Source organism: Dermacentor silvarum, chromosome 1, assembly GCF_013339745.2.
Source record: "Dermacentor silvarum isolate Dsil-2018 chromosome 1, BIME_Dsil_1.4, whole genome shotgun sequence".
NCBI classification, from domain to species: Eukaryota; Metazoa; Arthropoda; class Arachnida; order Ixodida; family Ixodidae; genus Dermacentor; species Dermacentor silvarum.
Window position 1 is genome coordinate 316,445,773 of NC_051154.1, and position 14,206 is coordinate 316,459,978.

The 14,206-nt window shown below is 46.5% G+C and overlaps 1 protein-coding gene across 1 annotated transcript; it reads right to left on the bottom strand.

The window, feature by feature from the left end:
• Positions 1-3,352: 3,352 nt before the first annotated feature.
• Positions 3,353-12,906, bottom strand: LOC125942258 (myotubularin-related protein 14-like). The gene is made up of 10 exons (XM_049660421.1): positions 12,835-12,906; positions 10,695-10,758; positions 8,536-8,698; positions 8,412-8,448; positions 7,697-7,761; positions 7,590-7,636; positions 7,265-7,445; positions 5,357-5,509; positions 4,688-4,795; positions 3,353-3,814 (listed from the first exon to the last, which is right to left on the bottom strand). The coding sequence occupies exons 3-10, from the start codon at positions 8,574-8,576 to the stop codon at positions 3,694-3,696; spliced, it is 753 nt and encodes a 250-aa protein (XP_049516378.1). The 5' UTR covers positions 8,577-8,698; positions 10,695-10,758; positions 12,835-12,906; the 3' UTR covers positions 3,353-3,693.
• Between the last annotated feature and the right edge of the window lie 1,300 nt (positions 12,907-14,206).

The window sequence follows — 14,206 nt, forward strand, 5'->3', positions numbered from 1 at the left end:
GGGCAGTATACTGATGAAAAACGTTCGAACGTTTTCTTTTTGACATAGGTTTCCTAGTCTCAGTGCTTGCCCCCCCCCCCCCCCTCACCTAGTCGCGCTTCAATCGTGCATGACTAACTGACATCTCTGGCGATAGGTTTTGGCCCGCCATTCGTTCCACGCTTCGCGACCTATTTAGATGGACCTTGGATTTTACACGTTCTCAACCAACCCCCGACGCGGCGGGCCAGACAGCAGCAGTGGCAGGAAGAAGTCGCAGGAAGAGGAAAATGACGCTCCGCTTTAAGAGGAGTGCTGTGATTTACCCGTGCGCCGCGACGCCAGGGGACCCAGAAGTGAATTGTAGAAACTCCACTGATTCATTGTCTCCGAGATCGGGCAGCGAGCGCTGTCTTGTCATCGCTTACCGCCCGAAATGGGAGGCTGTCACTGATTGACTCTGCAAACGCCTGGTCAACGCGTGTAGGCTCCGATCTTTGCGCGGAACACGCAGCTCGCGATCAGCGGTAGCCAACACGAACATCGACATCTTGCCGCTTTGAAATGGTTGCAGACTCGGGAATTAGCGGAGTTAATTTACAGACCGTTGACGTGGGTTGGCTGGTATACCCTTCGAAGTCTAACAGCGCGAAGGACGGTAAAAGTAAGAACACAAACGACGGAGCGCTGACCTTCAAGTGAGGTTTATTGCATGTTGCGCACGCATTATATACGAAAGGCGTGTCAATCAAAGCCTACGCAAAAGAAGACAAGGTAGAAAAAATGCGGCCAGCTTGACACTAGCGGTGCCAAGTCTGAAGAAACAGCGGAGCTAGGCGACGTTCCTTACCAACTAGTTGTAGGCTTAACGTGGCTTTGCTTTCTCTAGGCAAGGTTGGGCTATCAGGGCAAGGCTAGGCTATCATGGCGAGGCTGGGCGTCGACGATTGGTTTGATTGTCGCGTTCTGGGTATTCTGGATCGGCCCCGGAACGTCGCATATCGGTGACGAGGTAGGCTGGATCGGCACGAAGACGGCGAATTTTTTCCCGTGTGGCTTGAAAGAGCTTCTCTCGTCGGGCAGCTTCTTCCGGCGTCAAGGTGGGCTTAGGTCGAGCCATATCTCGGTAGAGCAGAGAAATTCGCGGGCGCCGTTGCGCGCACGCTTTCTTTAGCGCGGTCACATGACTGACGTTATAGCTGCGTCGAGCACGTGTTCAAAAATGTCCAGGCTCGTGGCTCCTTCTCGCTTCAACCAGTTTTAGCGTTGCACAGCAGAATTTTGCCAAGCTTAAACAGGTCCACTGTTAAATTTGATTAAATTGTGTCTTTACATGTCTAAACCAGAATATGATTGAGACACGCCGTAGTGGGGGACTAGAATACTTTTGACCATCGTTCCTTAACGTGGACCGAATGGACGGTAGACGGGCATTGTTGCATTTCACCTGCATACAAATGCGGCCGCCGTGGCCGGGATTTCATCCCGCGACCTCGTGAATAGCGGCGTAACGCCGACGGCGCTACTAGAGGACCAAGACGGGTGTAAGGTGGACGTATAGAGATCGTGCATGTATTTATAGGTACTGAAAGTGGGGCATTAAAGATGATCCAATCAGTGGCATACCAACTATTTTAAGAGTGGCGGAGCGGGGGGGGGGGGGGGTGACACTCCGGGAAGGCAAGACTTCTACACGCTAGCAACTGATTACAAATGCTTAATTCATAATTGATTACAGGGAGCAATTTCTCTAGCGCTGATGTGATTGGAACATTCTCAAAAATAATTACTTTTACATTACTTTCCCCACAACGGGAGCATTGCTCAAATACAGCAAAAGGTGCTGGCCTGGCTATTTCAAAGTGTTCTCTGCAGCTGCTGCTTTTAACTTAAACTAAGAGTTTCTCTTAAAAATTTGCATCGTCGTCATATTTCGTTTTTTTTTTGTAAGGACATTAGCAGCGACACAAACTGTCGACGTACGCGCACCAGGGGTGGTCAGTGTTGCAAGTTACGGACACCTTGTCCTCCAGATCACGGCAATACAGGATATCTTTTGCTACACATATTTCTTTATAAAATGGTTATGAGCGTAGCGAACGGGAGGTTTTGTTAACGCGTTCCTGTACTATTAGAGCTATTCAGACAGTAGTGTGTATACAGGGTGTTTCAGCGAACACTTTCAAAATGTATTTAAGATTGCCTGTGGCAGATAGCCCAATTCTAGTTGAGCTCATCTATTCGAAGAGGCGGACATTACTTGCAGAAAAAATTGAAATGCATAATCGAATTAAAATTTACTAAGTCAGTTTTTCACTAATTACCTGATGGCCCATATTGCAATTTACAAATTTTAGCCGTGGAGTGCGCAAGGCGGATCCACTTTGAATTACTTTGCTGCTGCTGCTGCCAGTCAAGCGCAAAATGAGCTGTAGCTCAAGCCAACGAAGGCTCACCAGGATAAAAAAAACACAGGGCAACCTTATGCTACTTCCGTTCGTTGTGGTCTCCACCACATCAACTTTGCGTGATTAAACTTAATAGAGCTCATGCCACTCGCCTATATCGCATCCATATAGGGTCAGCACAAACTCCAACCCCACTTCGCCCGTCATCGTCATGTACGCATTGTCAAGCTCTTGGTGGTAGGTGGCGCTCAGGAGGAGCAATTGCCGGTAACGCGGCCCCGCTTTTGTAGAGTTGTAACAAATAAAACAACCGTTCATTCGCCAGAGCTTCATATTCGAAGTAAATTGTGCGCATTCGCCTCCATAGGTGTGACAGCTCCGGCCAGAGCGTGCATGGGCATCGAAGACGAACACGTGTATTAGTAGCCATATCGTCGTGCTCTCGCTGGCTCACCTTCTACCGGGTATATTTTCGTTCCTCGAGCTCCCAGCTCGTGCTGCGGCTGAGACAATAGAGTGCACACGATTGTGCCCACTGCATTGAGGGCGAACACCACTGAACACAGCTCCGTGTTTACACTCGCTGTCAACGCCGGCCACCAGTTCTCATCGCGCCAAGCTGTGTCAGAGACCCCAAGACTGGGCATTTGCTGAGCTTTTTTTTTTGTGCGAAAGCCACGATTTAGTTATGAGCCACGCCATTGTGAGGGACTCCTGATTTATCTTCACCACCTGCGATTCGTTTACGTGCACCTAAATTTAATTACACGAGCATTTTTGCAGCTTCGCCGACGGAAGCGGCTAGGACAGATTGAAGACTTTTGGTCTTGTTGCATCGGCCTTCTATTCCTTATGCAAGCTGTAAAAGAAGATTTAATGGTTCGTTGTTGTATCCCTAAGATAAGGACATCTAGTTATGGAGCGGATACTACGGGCACATGAGAAGTCTACATGAATTTATTGAACAAAATTCGATAATACACAAAAGGTAGGAAGACGGCCGGAATTAGTAAACCTGGCAGGTGAAAGGTGTGTGCATCTTGAATGAATTCTGTCACCGCTGTCGCGCTGCTTGCCTGAAATACTGCCAGGAATTTAGGCACAATATAAGAGGGTCATGAGCCTAGAGCGGCGAAAGACTAAGAGCTGCAAAACAGTCTTGCCGAAAGCTGGAATGGTTGACTTCATGTACAGGCGTCGGACTGCAGCAACGACTGGGGATGTTCAAGCGTGAAAGCTGCGCTAGTGGTTCTAGTGATGACGTATATGGCGGGCTCAGAAGCAGATTTGGTTGGCGTAGCTTGCCTCATTTTTTCGTATAGAGTTTTTGCACGAGACGGCGGATCTCTTGCAGTCGCTCGGCACGACGTTTCAGCAAGAACTGCAGGTTCCGTTTGTCGTTGTCCTCGCCATTCTCGGCGATTTCACTGAAAAAAAGTGATATGGTTATAGATAGCTGTGCACAACGGCGCAAAGCTTGGGGTATACGAGGACCCCAAAGTATTTTGCGAGCAATAGATGCTGACGGGTACGCCTTTGCAGTGAATGGCGGCTTAATTGGTCATGAATTTGGGATAAAGCAAAGTTGCTAGTCTGCGCTCACGTCGTGTTTCTCGTTTCTTTTATGGTAGCGCTATTCTTCGTCAGTGTCAATTTCTTGCATCAAGACCACTTCACTCGTTAGAATCTGGGTGAGCATTAAAAACGCTGGTGAAGGACGGCCGACTGAGAAGTCAAAAAGGTGTGTCGAAGAAAGTTCCTAGCTGTAAGCTGTAAACAAACTTTAAACAACTTGAAGAGGCAGTAACCCAAGTAATGACCTCATTTACACCGTGGAGTACCACATATATGTCATAAAAGAATGGGCTATATTAGTGTAACAAGTGGCAACGTGTCTAGAATGAGAATACTGGACTATTTTGCTTAGCACAGCTATGAAGGAGAGCGCAGTGGACTGCCTCCTGCAGGGTTACATTGTAGCATTGCAAGAAAGTCTGACATGAAGACCAGAGTAAGCGTTACCTTAATGGTAAAGTCCGCATGGTAGCGAAAGTAAAGTCTTATTGAAAGCATGCATTTTATAATAAAGATCAGCTGTCTGCAAGAGAACCACCCTTGTCGTTTTGAGTTCCTCGTGGTAAACAAAACACGCGATGACGAAAAAGGCAGCTTTTTACCGATACTCCTCGACACATGCAAACGCAAGTTGTGTCGGCGAGGAAACTGATTAATTAGCATTGCAAAATATATAAAAGCACAAAACCAATGCACAATCTCCGAATGGTACAGAATATGCTTACATGCTTGAGCAGCTTTGCCTAGATAAAGAACGCTGGCCAGCTGCGCTTTCCGGGGATGAAGCAGAATCATATGTGGATCCAGCACTCTCGATCATGGTCCAGGAGCTTCTGAAATACGTAAAGCAGCAGGTGAGACTGTTCAGCCAGGGTTGTCTTCAACGTATTGCTTCACTGGCTGGTTATCTGAAAAGACGACACTGTTGCGCAATGACCCGGTGTGGTGCGCCAATTAAGGCCATTTAAACGACGGCTACAGCATTTCCGAATTATAATTTTAATGCATGCAGATGGAGAAAGCAGACGACAGTGCTCAGACAGTTGACAAAAATATAGTGAAGGCAGCACCTTAGGAAACGAAGAAGCCACGGGCACACTGCAACCACAGAAAGTGTGTGCGCATGGCTGAATCTTCCGACAAACAAGGTCAGTTGCATTCGTATTTCTACTGAACATTGTACCCTAAAAGTACGTTAGTGTAGCACGCAGCCTCACCCTCTGCCATCCCTCCATCCTGCAGTTTTAGAACCTACAATCTTTGTCAAGCAAGCGCTTCAGAAACCATAAGGAAGGCTTCGAAAGACATGGGTGAGTGGCAGTCGATGAAACGTTATTTTCCATCCCTCTCTTAGGCACCAAGTCGCAAACGTTCAATGCCGTGCAGTAGCTCACTCTGAGTGATTGCTTGGAGATCCGTTTGCGGCGGATGGCGAGGACTGCGTAGACGCCGGACTTCCTACTTTTAGGCCTCGGCCATTAGCAATTTCGAGATGACATGGACTGTTAGCACCGACAGGGGACGAGGCTCCGATGACAGGCTGCTTCCTGCGGGAAAGTCATGCGAAGCACGCTAGAGAAATGTGCAGCAGCGAATACCCAATTTTTTCTTTATTACAGAGTGCGGAGAAAAGTACTAGATTCAAGGGCCGGTGTGTTTGGTAAGACGTGGCAATGAAAGCAGGCAGCGACATTACACCAGCAGCTGTTGAAAAACAGTGATGACATGCACGGTGACCCGACGGATCCTAGAAACTTGACGGATTTGCTTCCATTATCAGACAACTTATGAGAATGCTGTGAAAAAGACATTTTGCCGATAGCACATAAACTCATGTTAGGAGGCAATATTCTGGTCAATTGCTGGCCCGAACGTGGTGTGTTGGAGGTGAATGCACGAAACAGAGGCAGCCCATCTGCGCTAAGTTCAGTCACCGCACGTGTAACCTGTGCTAAGCTAACGCTAGCAAACTACGTGGTGCCACTGCTTAACAGCAATAAATAACGTAGCAAGAACGCCATGACAATGCATTTCATCAAGAGAGTAGGAACTGGCCACTTACGGAGGCCGCGGGAAGACCTGCCAGAGCTAAGCCTTAAAAAATTAATTATGGGCTTTTACATGCCGAAACCACGATCTGATTATGAGGCGCGGCATAGTCGGGGGACTCCGGAATAATTTGGACCACCTGGGATTATTTAAAGTGCACCTAAATCTAAACACACGGGTGTTTTCAAATTACGCCCCCATCAAAATGCGGTCGCCGTGGCCAGAATGTGATCTCGCTATCTCGTGCTTAGCAGCCCCACACCATAGCCACTAAGCAACCACAGCGGGTGCTAAGCTTTAAGATCGGAGCACTAAGCAGTGAACGACTGGTTTCTAGTCGCAGACAGCGCCACAACAATGCAGCGCTTTTCATCCGGTTAGTGGTTTCGCGAATGAGATGACACAGTGGGAGTATTTATTTTCTCGCTTTTATGAGCACAGGAAGCCTTAACATTAAACGGGGCATGTTTTCTATCCTGGGCCAGGTCAAAGTGCGACAGTGTGCCTTTGTACTAGGCGCATTGCCAGGAAAAGAAGTTTGCAGTAATGGTGTAACTTTAAATTTCGCGAGTATGGAAGAGTAAAGGTGCGGATGTAGTTCGGCGTGCCCCGGGTGTGCGCCGCGCACGGCGCAGTTACGCTATACGTAACCTAGGGGACTATGTGTCCCCGCCCCATTCTTAAGGGGATCCCAATAAATATCAGGAGCAGCAGCAGGGAAATTGCACGCTCCACAGTCGAGTGTCACGACACAGCCAGCGTGAGCGGCGGGTTCGGCGGACTTTGACGCGGGAACAGAACTTGTCGGAATAGACCACAGTGCATCGCTCGTGCGCACGCGCTTGGATGCACTAAAGAGATTGCGCTGTGCAACGAAAAAAGCGCTGCCTCGCCACACATTTGTGTGCATGCGATGTGGCACCAGCTGATCGCCGTTCTACTAGGGGGCACGTGCAATGCGCCGAACTGTATGGAGGGGCGAATTTTCACTGATCTTGGCGTCGCCGGGGTAACGCATCTGACGTCGCCGGCTGATACCTGGTACGCTGGACTACATCAGCTACTGAAGCGGCTTAAGACGGCACCAGATTTCGCAGGTCAATATTTTAAGCGTGAGAATGAAGCAGACAGCCAATTTAAGACTAAGAGCAGCACAGGTCAAATTGGACACTGCGAGTAGCATTAGCTCACTGAGGCTACAAAGTAATCCAAAATAAGTAATCTCACCATCGAGTCACAAGGAAGCAACTAACCTGGTAAGTTGCGCAGTACGTGGAAGCTCCTCTTCGGACAAACCGAGCTGAATAAAACTGCTTGAGGCACTGCTGCCACTGGTGTCAATTTGTTTCGGTTCCTCTTCAGGCGGGCATGAGTTGATTACAGGAATAGGGAGTCCTGCACAGCTGCTTGCACTGCTTTCGGTAGTGTCTTCCCCTGAAATTCCAATGTACTGAGAAATCCTGCATATCGCGCTCGAGTAAATCGCACATTTGAGCAGAAGTGCCCAGCGTAATTTCCTTTTATTGGAGTACGCAGGACTGAGGATGTGTCGGCACGTGGTACGATTTATTTACTGACCTCGAAATGGTGCTTGGGGGCGTGGCATGTCCACTTCTGGCTTCTTGCTGAAAAAAAGAAGGTCAGGTGAAACAGCCTTACAAAGTTTGCCTTACTAGATGACTTACAGTGTTGACACCGAGAACTCCTTCTTGCCTATGTGCTTGAGCATATCGAAGCAGAAGTAGAATATCTGCATGTGAAAAATGCCGTGAACATAGCTGATGTGACAATGCAGTTGAAATTTCAGTGCCACAACCGAGGCATCTGGAGCAGGCCTAACATATGGACACATGCACACTATTCGGGCAAAAGGCGGACAGAGAAGTATCATCCAACTTCAATTATTCCTCTAGATACGAACTTTAAACAGTATGTGTTCTAGCGGTAATAGTAGGACATGGCCTCCGGATTACAAACAGACACCACTGCCACCACTCTGGTTGTGGGGTGCAACACCTCACACAAATCACTCGATGCGAATGTTGAGACATAGTGCTGTGGTTAGCGCGTACCTCTACTAAGTGTACATTGCCACAGACATACTTCGAATACATGGGCGGCGAAGTTGTGTCCGTAGAGCGCAAACGCTTATTTAGCCTCACTGGGCGCGATACCGGCGCACATAGGTAACAATTATTAAGGAGATGCAGAACGGCATAATTAAAAACGACGGTCAGACAGGAAACCCAGCTTCAACATTTTATCAACAGCAGTCGCGCTACCGCGTAGCATAGTCTTACCGCAACATGCATGCCTTTTACTTAGTAGCGCTGGGGGATAATCTGCGCTGTGCGAATTCTTGACGAAACTAATCCTACGTGAAACGAGAAGAGAACTCGCCTCTTCGTTCTTTTGTAGCCGATCAGGTAAATTGTGACTGGAAGGCAAAAGAAGGAAATGACAGGCAAGAAATGAAAACGTCTAAGCGGAAGCAAAGTAGTCCTGTCAAATAAGATGAACTTGCCTGAAGAGAAACCAGTCATAAGCGACTGTGAGGTAGGTCATCTCCAAAGGAGATAGGTTCTGGTGGATCTCGTTGTCGGCCCACAGGGATAGACGGAGCAATGATATGAATAGTGGTGTGCGGTCCCAGCCGGAGATGCAGTGGACCAGTAGGCCGGATTCACCTAACTTACGCAAGTAAATTCGCACTGATCAGTTTGGCATGCAATAGTTCATTAGAAGTGTAACATGAGCCTCTCCGTACGTTGCGGATGTTCCGTGGCGTGGGATTACGCTTCTTATTCAGTAACAAAAAATTAAAAACGATCTCACAATAGGCATTTAGGAAGCTTTATGAAGAAACAGCTATGGGACTAGTTGATGCATAATTGACATAGTAAGCAAGTATGCTTCAAATGCGTCGACATAGTAAGCAAGTATGCTTCAAATGCGTCCGTCTAGTGTTCACCTGCGCTTCTTTACTATGGTAAGGGATCCACACAGGTTCAATAAGGGGATAGGTATTTCGACAAATCCTTTCATCGATAACTTGGGTGAGGCCTTTTTAAACCCAACCACTGTTGATAACATCGTTTCTTGTGTACCACCGTCCTTGGTTTGCTACGATGAGCGACCATCACGCCACACACAGCATGTTCACATTAACCTGCGAGGCAAATTTACGGGGCCAGCATGCACACTTCCACCGCAAAGAAATAAGTGTCGAAAATAAAACAATGGGAACTTGAGTGACAATGACAGCTCTCCGCCCTCGATCTTAACACAGCTTTTTGCTCAAAAAATTTAAAGAAAAAGGGTTTTACGCGCCAAAACCACGAGCTGATTACGATGCACGCCATAGTGGGGGATTCCGGAATAATTTGGAGCACCTGGGGTTCTTAGCGTGCACCTAAATTTATGCACACGGGTGTTTCGCATTTCACCCCCATCGAAATGCGGCCACCGTGGCCGGGATTTGATCCCGCGACCTTGTGCCTAGTAGCCCAACACCATATCCGCTAAAAAAGCAGGGAGGGCCTTTTTGCACAAAGGCGGCTTCGACGTTTTTATTTTGAATGCAGGGAACGGCTAATGAAAAAAATGTCACCGGAACACATCATACAATGAGTGTCGGCGGTAATGCGATTAGCTTCCAAACGACGCACCCTACTGCTGAATACACCTATATTTAGAATCTGTTACAGTCATTCGGAGATTTCCATCGCTTCGATCCTATGCGAAATACACTGTCTAAGATATCGGCCCAAATTGCTGTTGCACTGACTTGCCCGGGTCATGAACTGTAGGACGCCGCCGCCATGGCAACAGCATAGCCGCAATAGAATGACCAAAAATGAACGACGTCGATGTAGGCGGTGTAACAGTTTGACGTCATTTCTGAAATGATGGTACGACGACGCGTCATGACGGCGACTATGACGAGGATCGGATAACGAAGCTGAAACGACCATGACTGCCGCATGACGAATGAATGACGGGGGCATGATCTCTATTGAACATGATTACGTTGGAATGACTAAGCTATGACGACAATGCAACGACGAATGAGGACGTCAATTGGATGACGTTTCTAAAATGACGGTACGACGGCTGTATGACCACCAAGGTTTGACGACTGTATTACAACACAGTGGCCTAAGCTAGCAGACAACTTAGGTCACTGGGTCGGCGTAAGAGGCTTGACTCAAAATACGTGGGCCGGTATTTGTAGCGATGCCTTTCCGTGGATAATGCCTTTTCGCGCTTTGTCAGTGGTCAGAGCGACGGTTCGCTCGCGTTATCAACGGGATCAGCCGCCGTGAGCTGTGTATGATAAGACTAGTATAGAATAAATCATACGGCATCGCTACAAAATGCCGGCCCTGAAGTATGTTAATGGTATTAGCAATGGCACGCATTTGTCTACCAGACGAAGTTTAAAAACAATGATGGTTAGTGGTGACTACAATTGCAACATGTACATGTCGCAATAAACGTGCGATGTCCAATCGTTAGGATTTCACAACTTTGGAGGTTTTCAAGTTGCATTTGCAATCACGTTGGAATGTGTTGCCCAAGTAAGAAATTGCTGCTGGGAAAACGAGAATAGAAGGACATGAGAAGGCCACATGCAATGAGCTGCGAGTGACATTTGGCAGGCAGCCTTACACTTGATCTTACCGTTTACAATCGCCGTCAGCAATAACCTCACGTAGTTTTGGGTCAGTGTTTGCAAGTCCCATGCCTGAAAGAGGTAGGAAGGAGTACGCGCACCTTTTACTTGACAAATACTGCCAGCCTTGCACAGGCTGTTACAGGAAGTAGGTTGTGAAGTGCACACAGAAGCACATATGGTATACATTTCCATAGTAAGAACAGGAAACAGTTACAACAAACCAATCATTAGGCCTTGTTAACAGAAAAATGCATGCCAAATGGCGACAAGATAGAGGCGGTTACTGGCACGCTTACCAAACATACAAATGAAAGAGTACATAATATTATTGTTACTATGTGAGGAAGTGCGATTCCACTTTCCCCACGAAGTTGTCTACAGAGTATGTCTGGACAACTTCCCGCGGCAACATGTGCCGTATCTATAGATCACAGGAAAATTTTGAATGCGTCGCAGCGTGAGACGTATGGTAATCAGGCGCTTATGGCAGGTTCTACTGGAGTGATGATGGGGCGGTTTCAAGTGCGCGTGTTTATCTATGCTGACACAATCGTGATAACGCATGAAAAGGAACTTCCCTGCAGCCACTCGCCGTAGACAAGCAAGTAAGTATTCCTGCAGCATTCCGAAGAGCACTCAAGCTATCGGGACGAAAATACTTTGAATAAATGAGTAATAGTACCTTATTTGGGATGCTTTCTACCTATCTGCAACGTGTACCTGATGAGGGCTCCTAACTATTCTACCGTACTCGAGGGTTGTTCGCAATACTGTTTTGTAAGCTCCACGAAAGTGGCAACATCATTACCATATATCAGAAGCAATAATGGCTCTAACACCCACCCCACACGCGTCAAGCAAATCTTGCTATTTTCGACAAATTGCGTACGATTCGAAAGATAGGCAGTAATTCGTGCTATTAATTTTGAATCTATACCAATGGACCTAAGCTTCTCAATGAGTTTGGAATGTGCGACGCAATCATATGCCTTCGAGAAAATAAATATAGCATCAGTTTCGAATCGGCAATTACTGAAGCGAAATCTTTTCTCCAAAAGTTGAGTTACTGTCGATAGTCCTTTTCTAAATCCGTGTTAGATTCGAAATTATATATTTTATCCTAAATACGTCATGATTGCTTTGCTAGGTATGTGCTCCATCAGTTTGCAACAGTAACTTTCCGATATGCGCCCGTATTTTTGTACTAGCGTTTTCTTTCCTTCTTTATGAATAGGAGTCACTTCTGCGCTCTTCGGCAGGAAGTGTAGCTGTTACGAGTGACTCCTTAAAAATAACGCGCAAAAAGGAGGTTAACCATTGAGCACCCCGCCACGACTCAAACTTGTGGGATGTTATCGGGACCCGGTGCCTTTTCTGGTATTAATTTGCAAACCTTCAACACACCTGTCTCTGCTATAACGATTTCTGGCACAAAGGCATAAGGTTACGTCAAAGCCATACTTATATGCGATGAACCTGTGAACAATGACAGAAAATAATCGTTGAACTTATTCACTATATATATTGCATTCATTTGTGACTACTGACCCGGCAATTTCTTATCTAGCACGGTCCTCTGGTTTCAATAAGTATCTCCAAAACTTTAGCTGTTGATTTATAAAGCCCGTAAAGGTATCGAAAAAAATTATTTCTTGCAATTTTAATTTCTTAAGATTTCGCGAAAGTACCGCTATATCTATGCGGTTACTCTTCGTCTTTTTTCAGCTGCTGTTTAAAGGGACTTAACAGCGTGTCATCAAAGCGGACTTTCGCCTAGTTCTCTCGAGTTTGGATGGTAAACTACTCGCAATGTATATTTCAACCACAGTCAGCAATGTCGCAAGTATGAATTGAGAAATCACCTAACACTTGCTCTAATAGCCTGTTATGCTTTCATCAACAGCTCGGTTACAGTCGGCAATTAGGATACGCGAACTCTTGTGGTTATGATTGGTGCTCACGTCTAAGTTAGGAATTGTCAGCACTAAAATTTTACGGTCTGAGAGACCTATGCTAATATCCGTTGATATCGATCCTGACACAAGAGCCAGACCCTGCACTGAAGAGGTGGTTCCCTGCACACGTGTCGGCTCAGACAGAATGGAATAATGAAAAAAATGAACATTGTATCTAACCGTCGCTCACAGCTGCGATTTTCTTTTGCACCAACGGTGAGTTCTTTAGTGAGGTATGCGACCGGGCTAGGTGGTGTTGATCCATGACGTTTAACAGCGCGAACTTGGACAAAGGACAGCGAACGACAGATGTAGACAAGCGCTGTGGTCGTCCCAGTTAATAGTATCTTAGTACGAGAATTCGTTTTATTGTTCAACTGATCATGTACGTGTGAATGATATTCCTCAGACACTCAGGGCATCAGTAGATAGCCCTTATTAAGTGCGAGTAGTCATTGCTCTTAGGCGAACACCAGGTTCTCTCGTGGCTTTCTATGACAATTTCTCGCTGGAAAAGTAGGCAGTTTCCCATCGCGACAACAACCCCGCCCCGGCGCCGGCTTCAATTAGTGCGCAACAATGTATACGAAAGCGGAGATATTTCTGAAACATTTCTGGATGGAGCACAGTTTCAGCAATTATATAGGATCCGGTGAGTACAGTGATGATTTTTTGACATCCCCTTTGAAACGGGGTGGTGACAAATAGTCAACCAGCCTGCTTGAGCTACTCGGGTATGCTATGCATGCTTGTCATTGCTAGCATTTTTGTATACATGATTAACCTTTTTTTCTCTTCCTCAAAACTCCGGCATGTTTTTGTCCTTAGGCAACCAGCTCGAGCCTCAAATAGCAATGCACTGACCTTTGTGTTATCGTACAGATTCCCTTTTTATTTCTTCCTTCCAATTCTTGTAAATGTCCAACGTCTTTTGTGTTTCCATTCCTTGCATCTATTTTGCTGTCTGTTTCTCCGACTTTCTGACGACACCTGGTTGTCTATACTTTCAACTACCCTGTACCTGCTTGCCAACCTTATTGAGCTCTTCATTCTGTGTCCACGCTTTTCAGGTACAGATACTTGTGCACTTTAGCTGCCCATTTATTTTCATCCATTATCCTGCATATTTCTTCCACTAAACTTGCTATGCGCTTTTCGGCCTACTAAGAGGAATTTTGTTTTGCCGTGGGCTTACAAAGCCATCCGGCCCACCGAATTTTGGTTAACTTCCAGCCCCGACAAGATATCCAATTTTAAGCACAGAATGCCATTCGTGAACGTTGCGCTGGTACCATTACGCCTTTCCAGATTCCAAGCACTACCTCCTATTTATTGTAGCCCCAAAGTACTCTATGCATCATTACTGCTGCATTCCGCTTGCCCTTTATTTTCAGATTATCTTGGGTGCATGAGTAAGTGTTATCTTCGTTTATGTATACGCCGAGGTATTTATAATGCTTGACTATGGGTATGACTTGCTGGTGAATTGATGCCACGTAATTACTCGTCTCTTCGCTAAAGCTCATAATTCCCGATTTCTCTCTGCTAAACGTTAAGCCTAG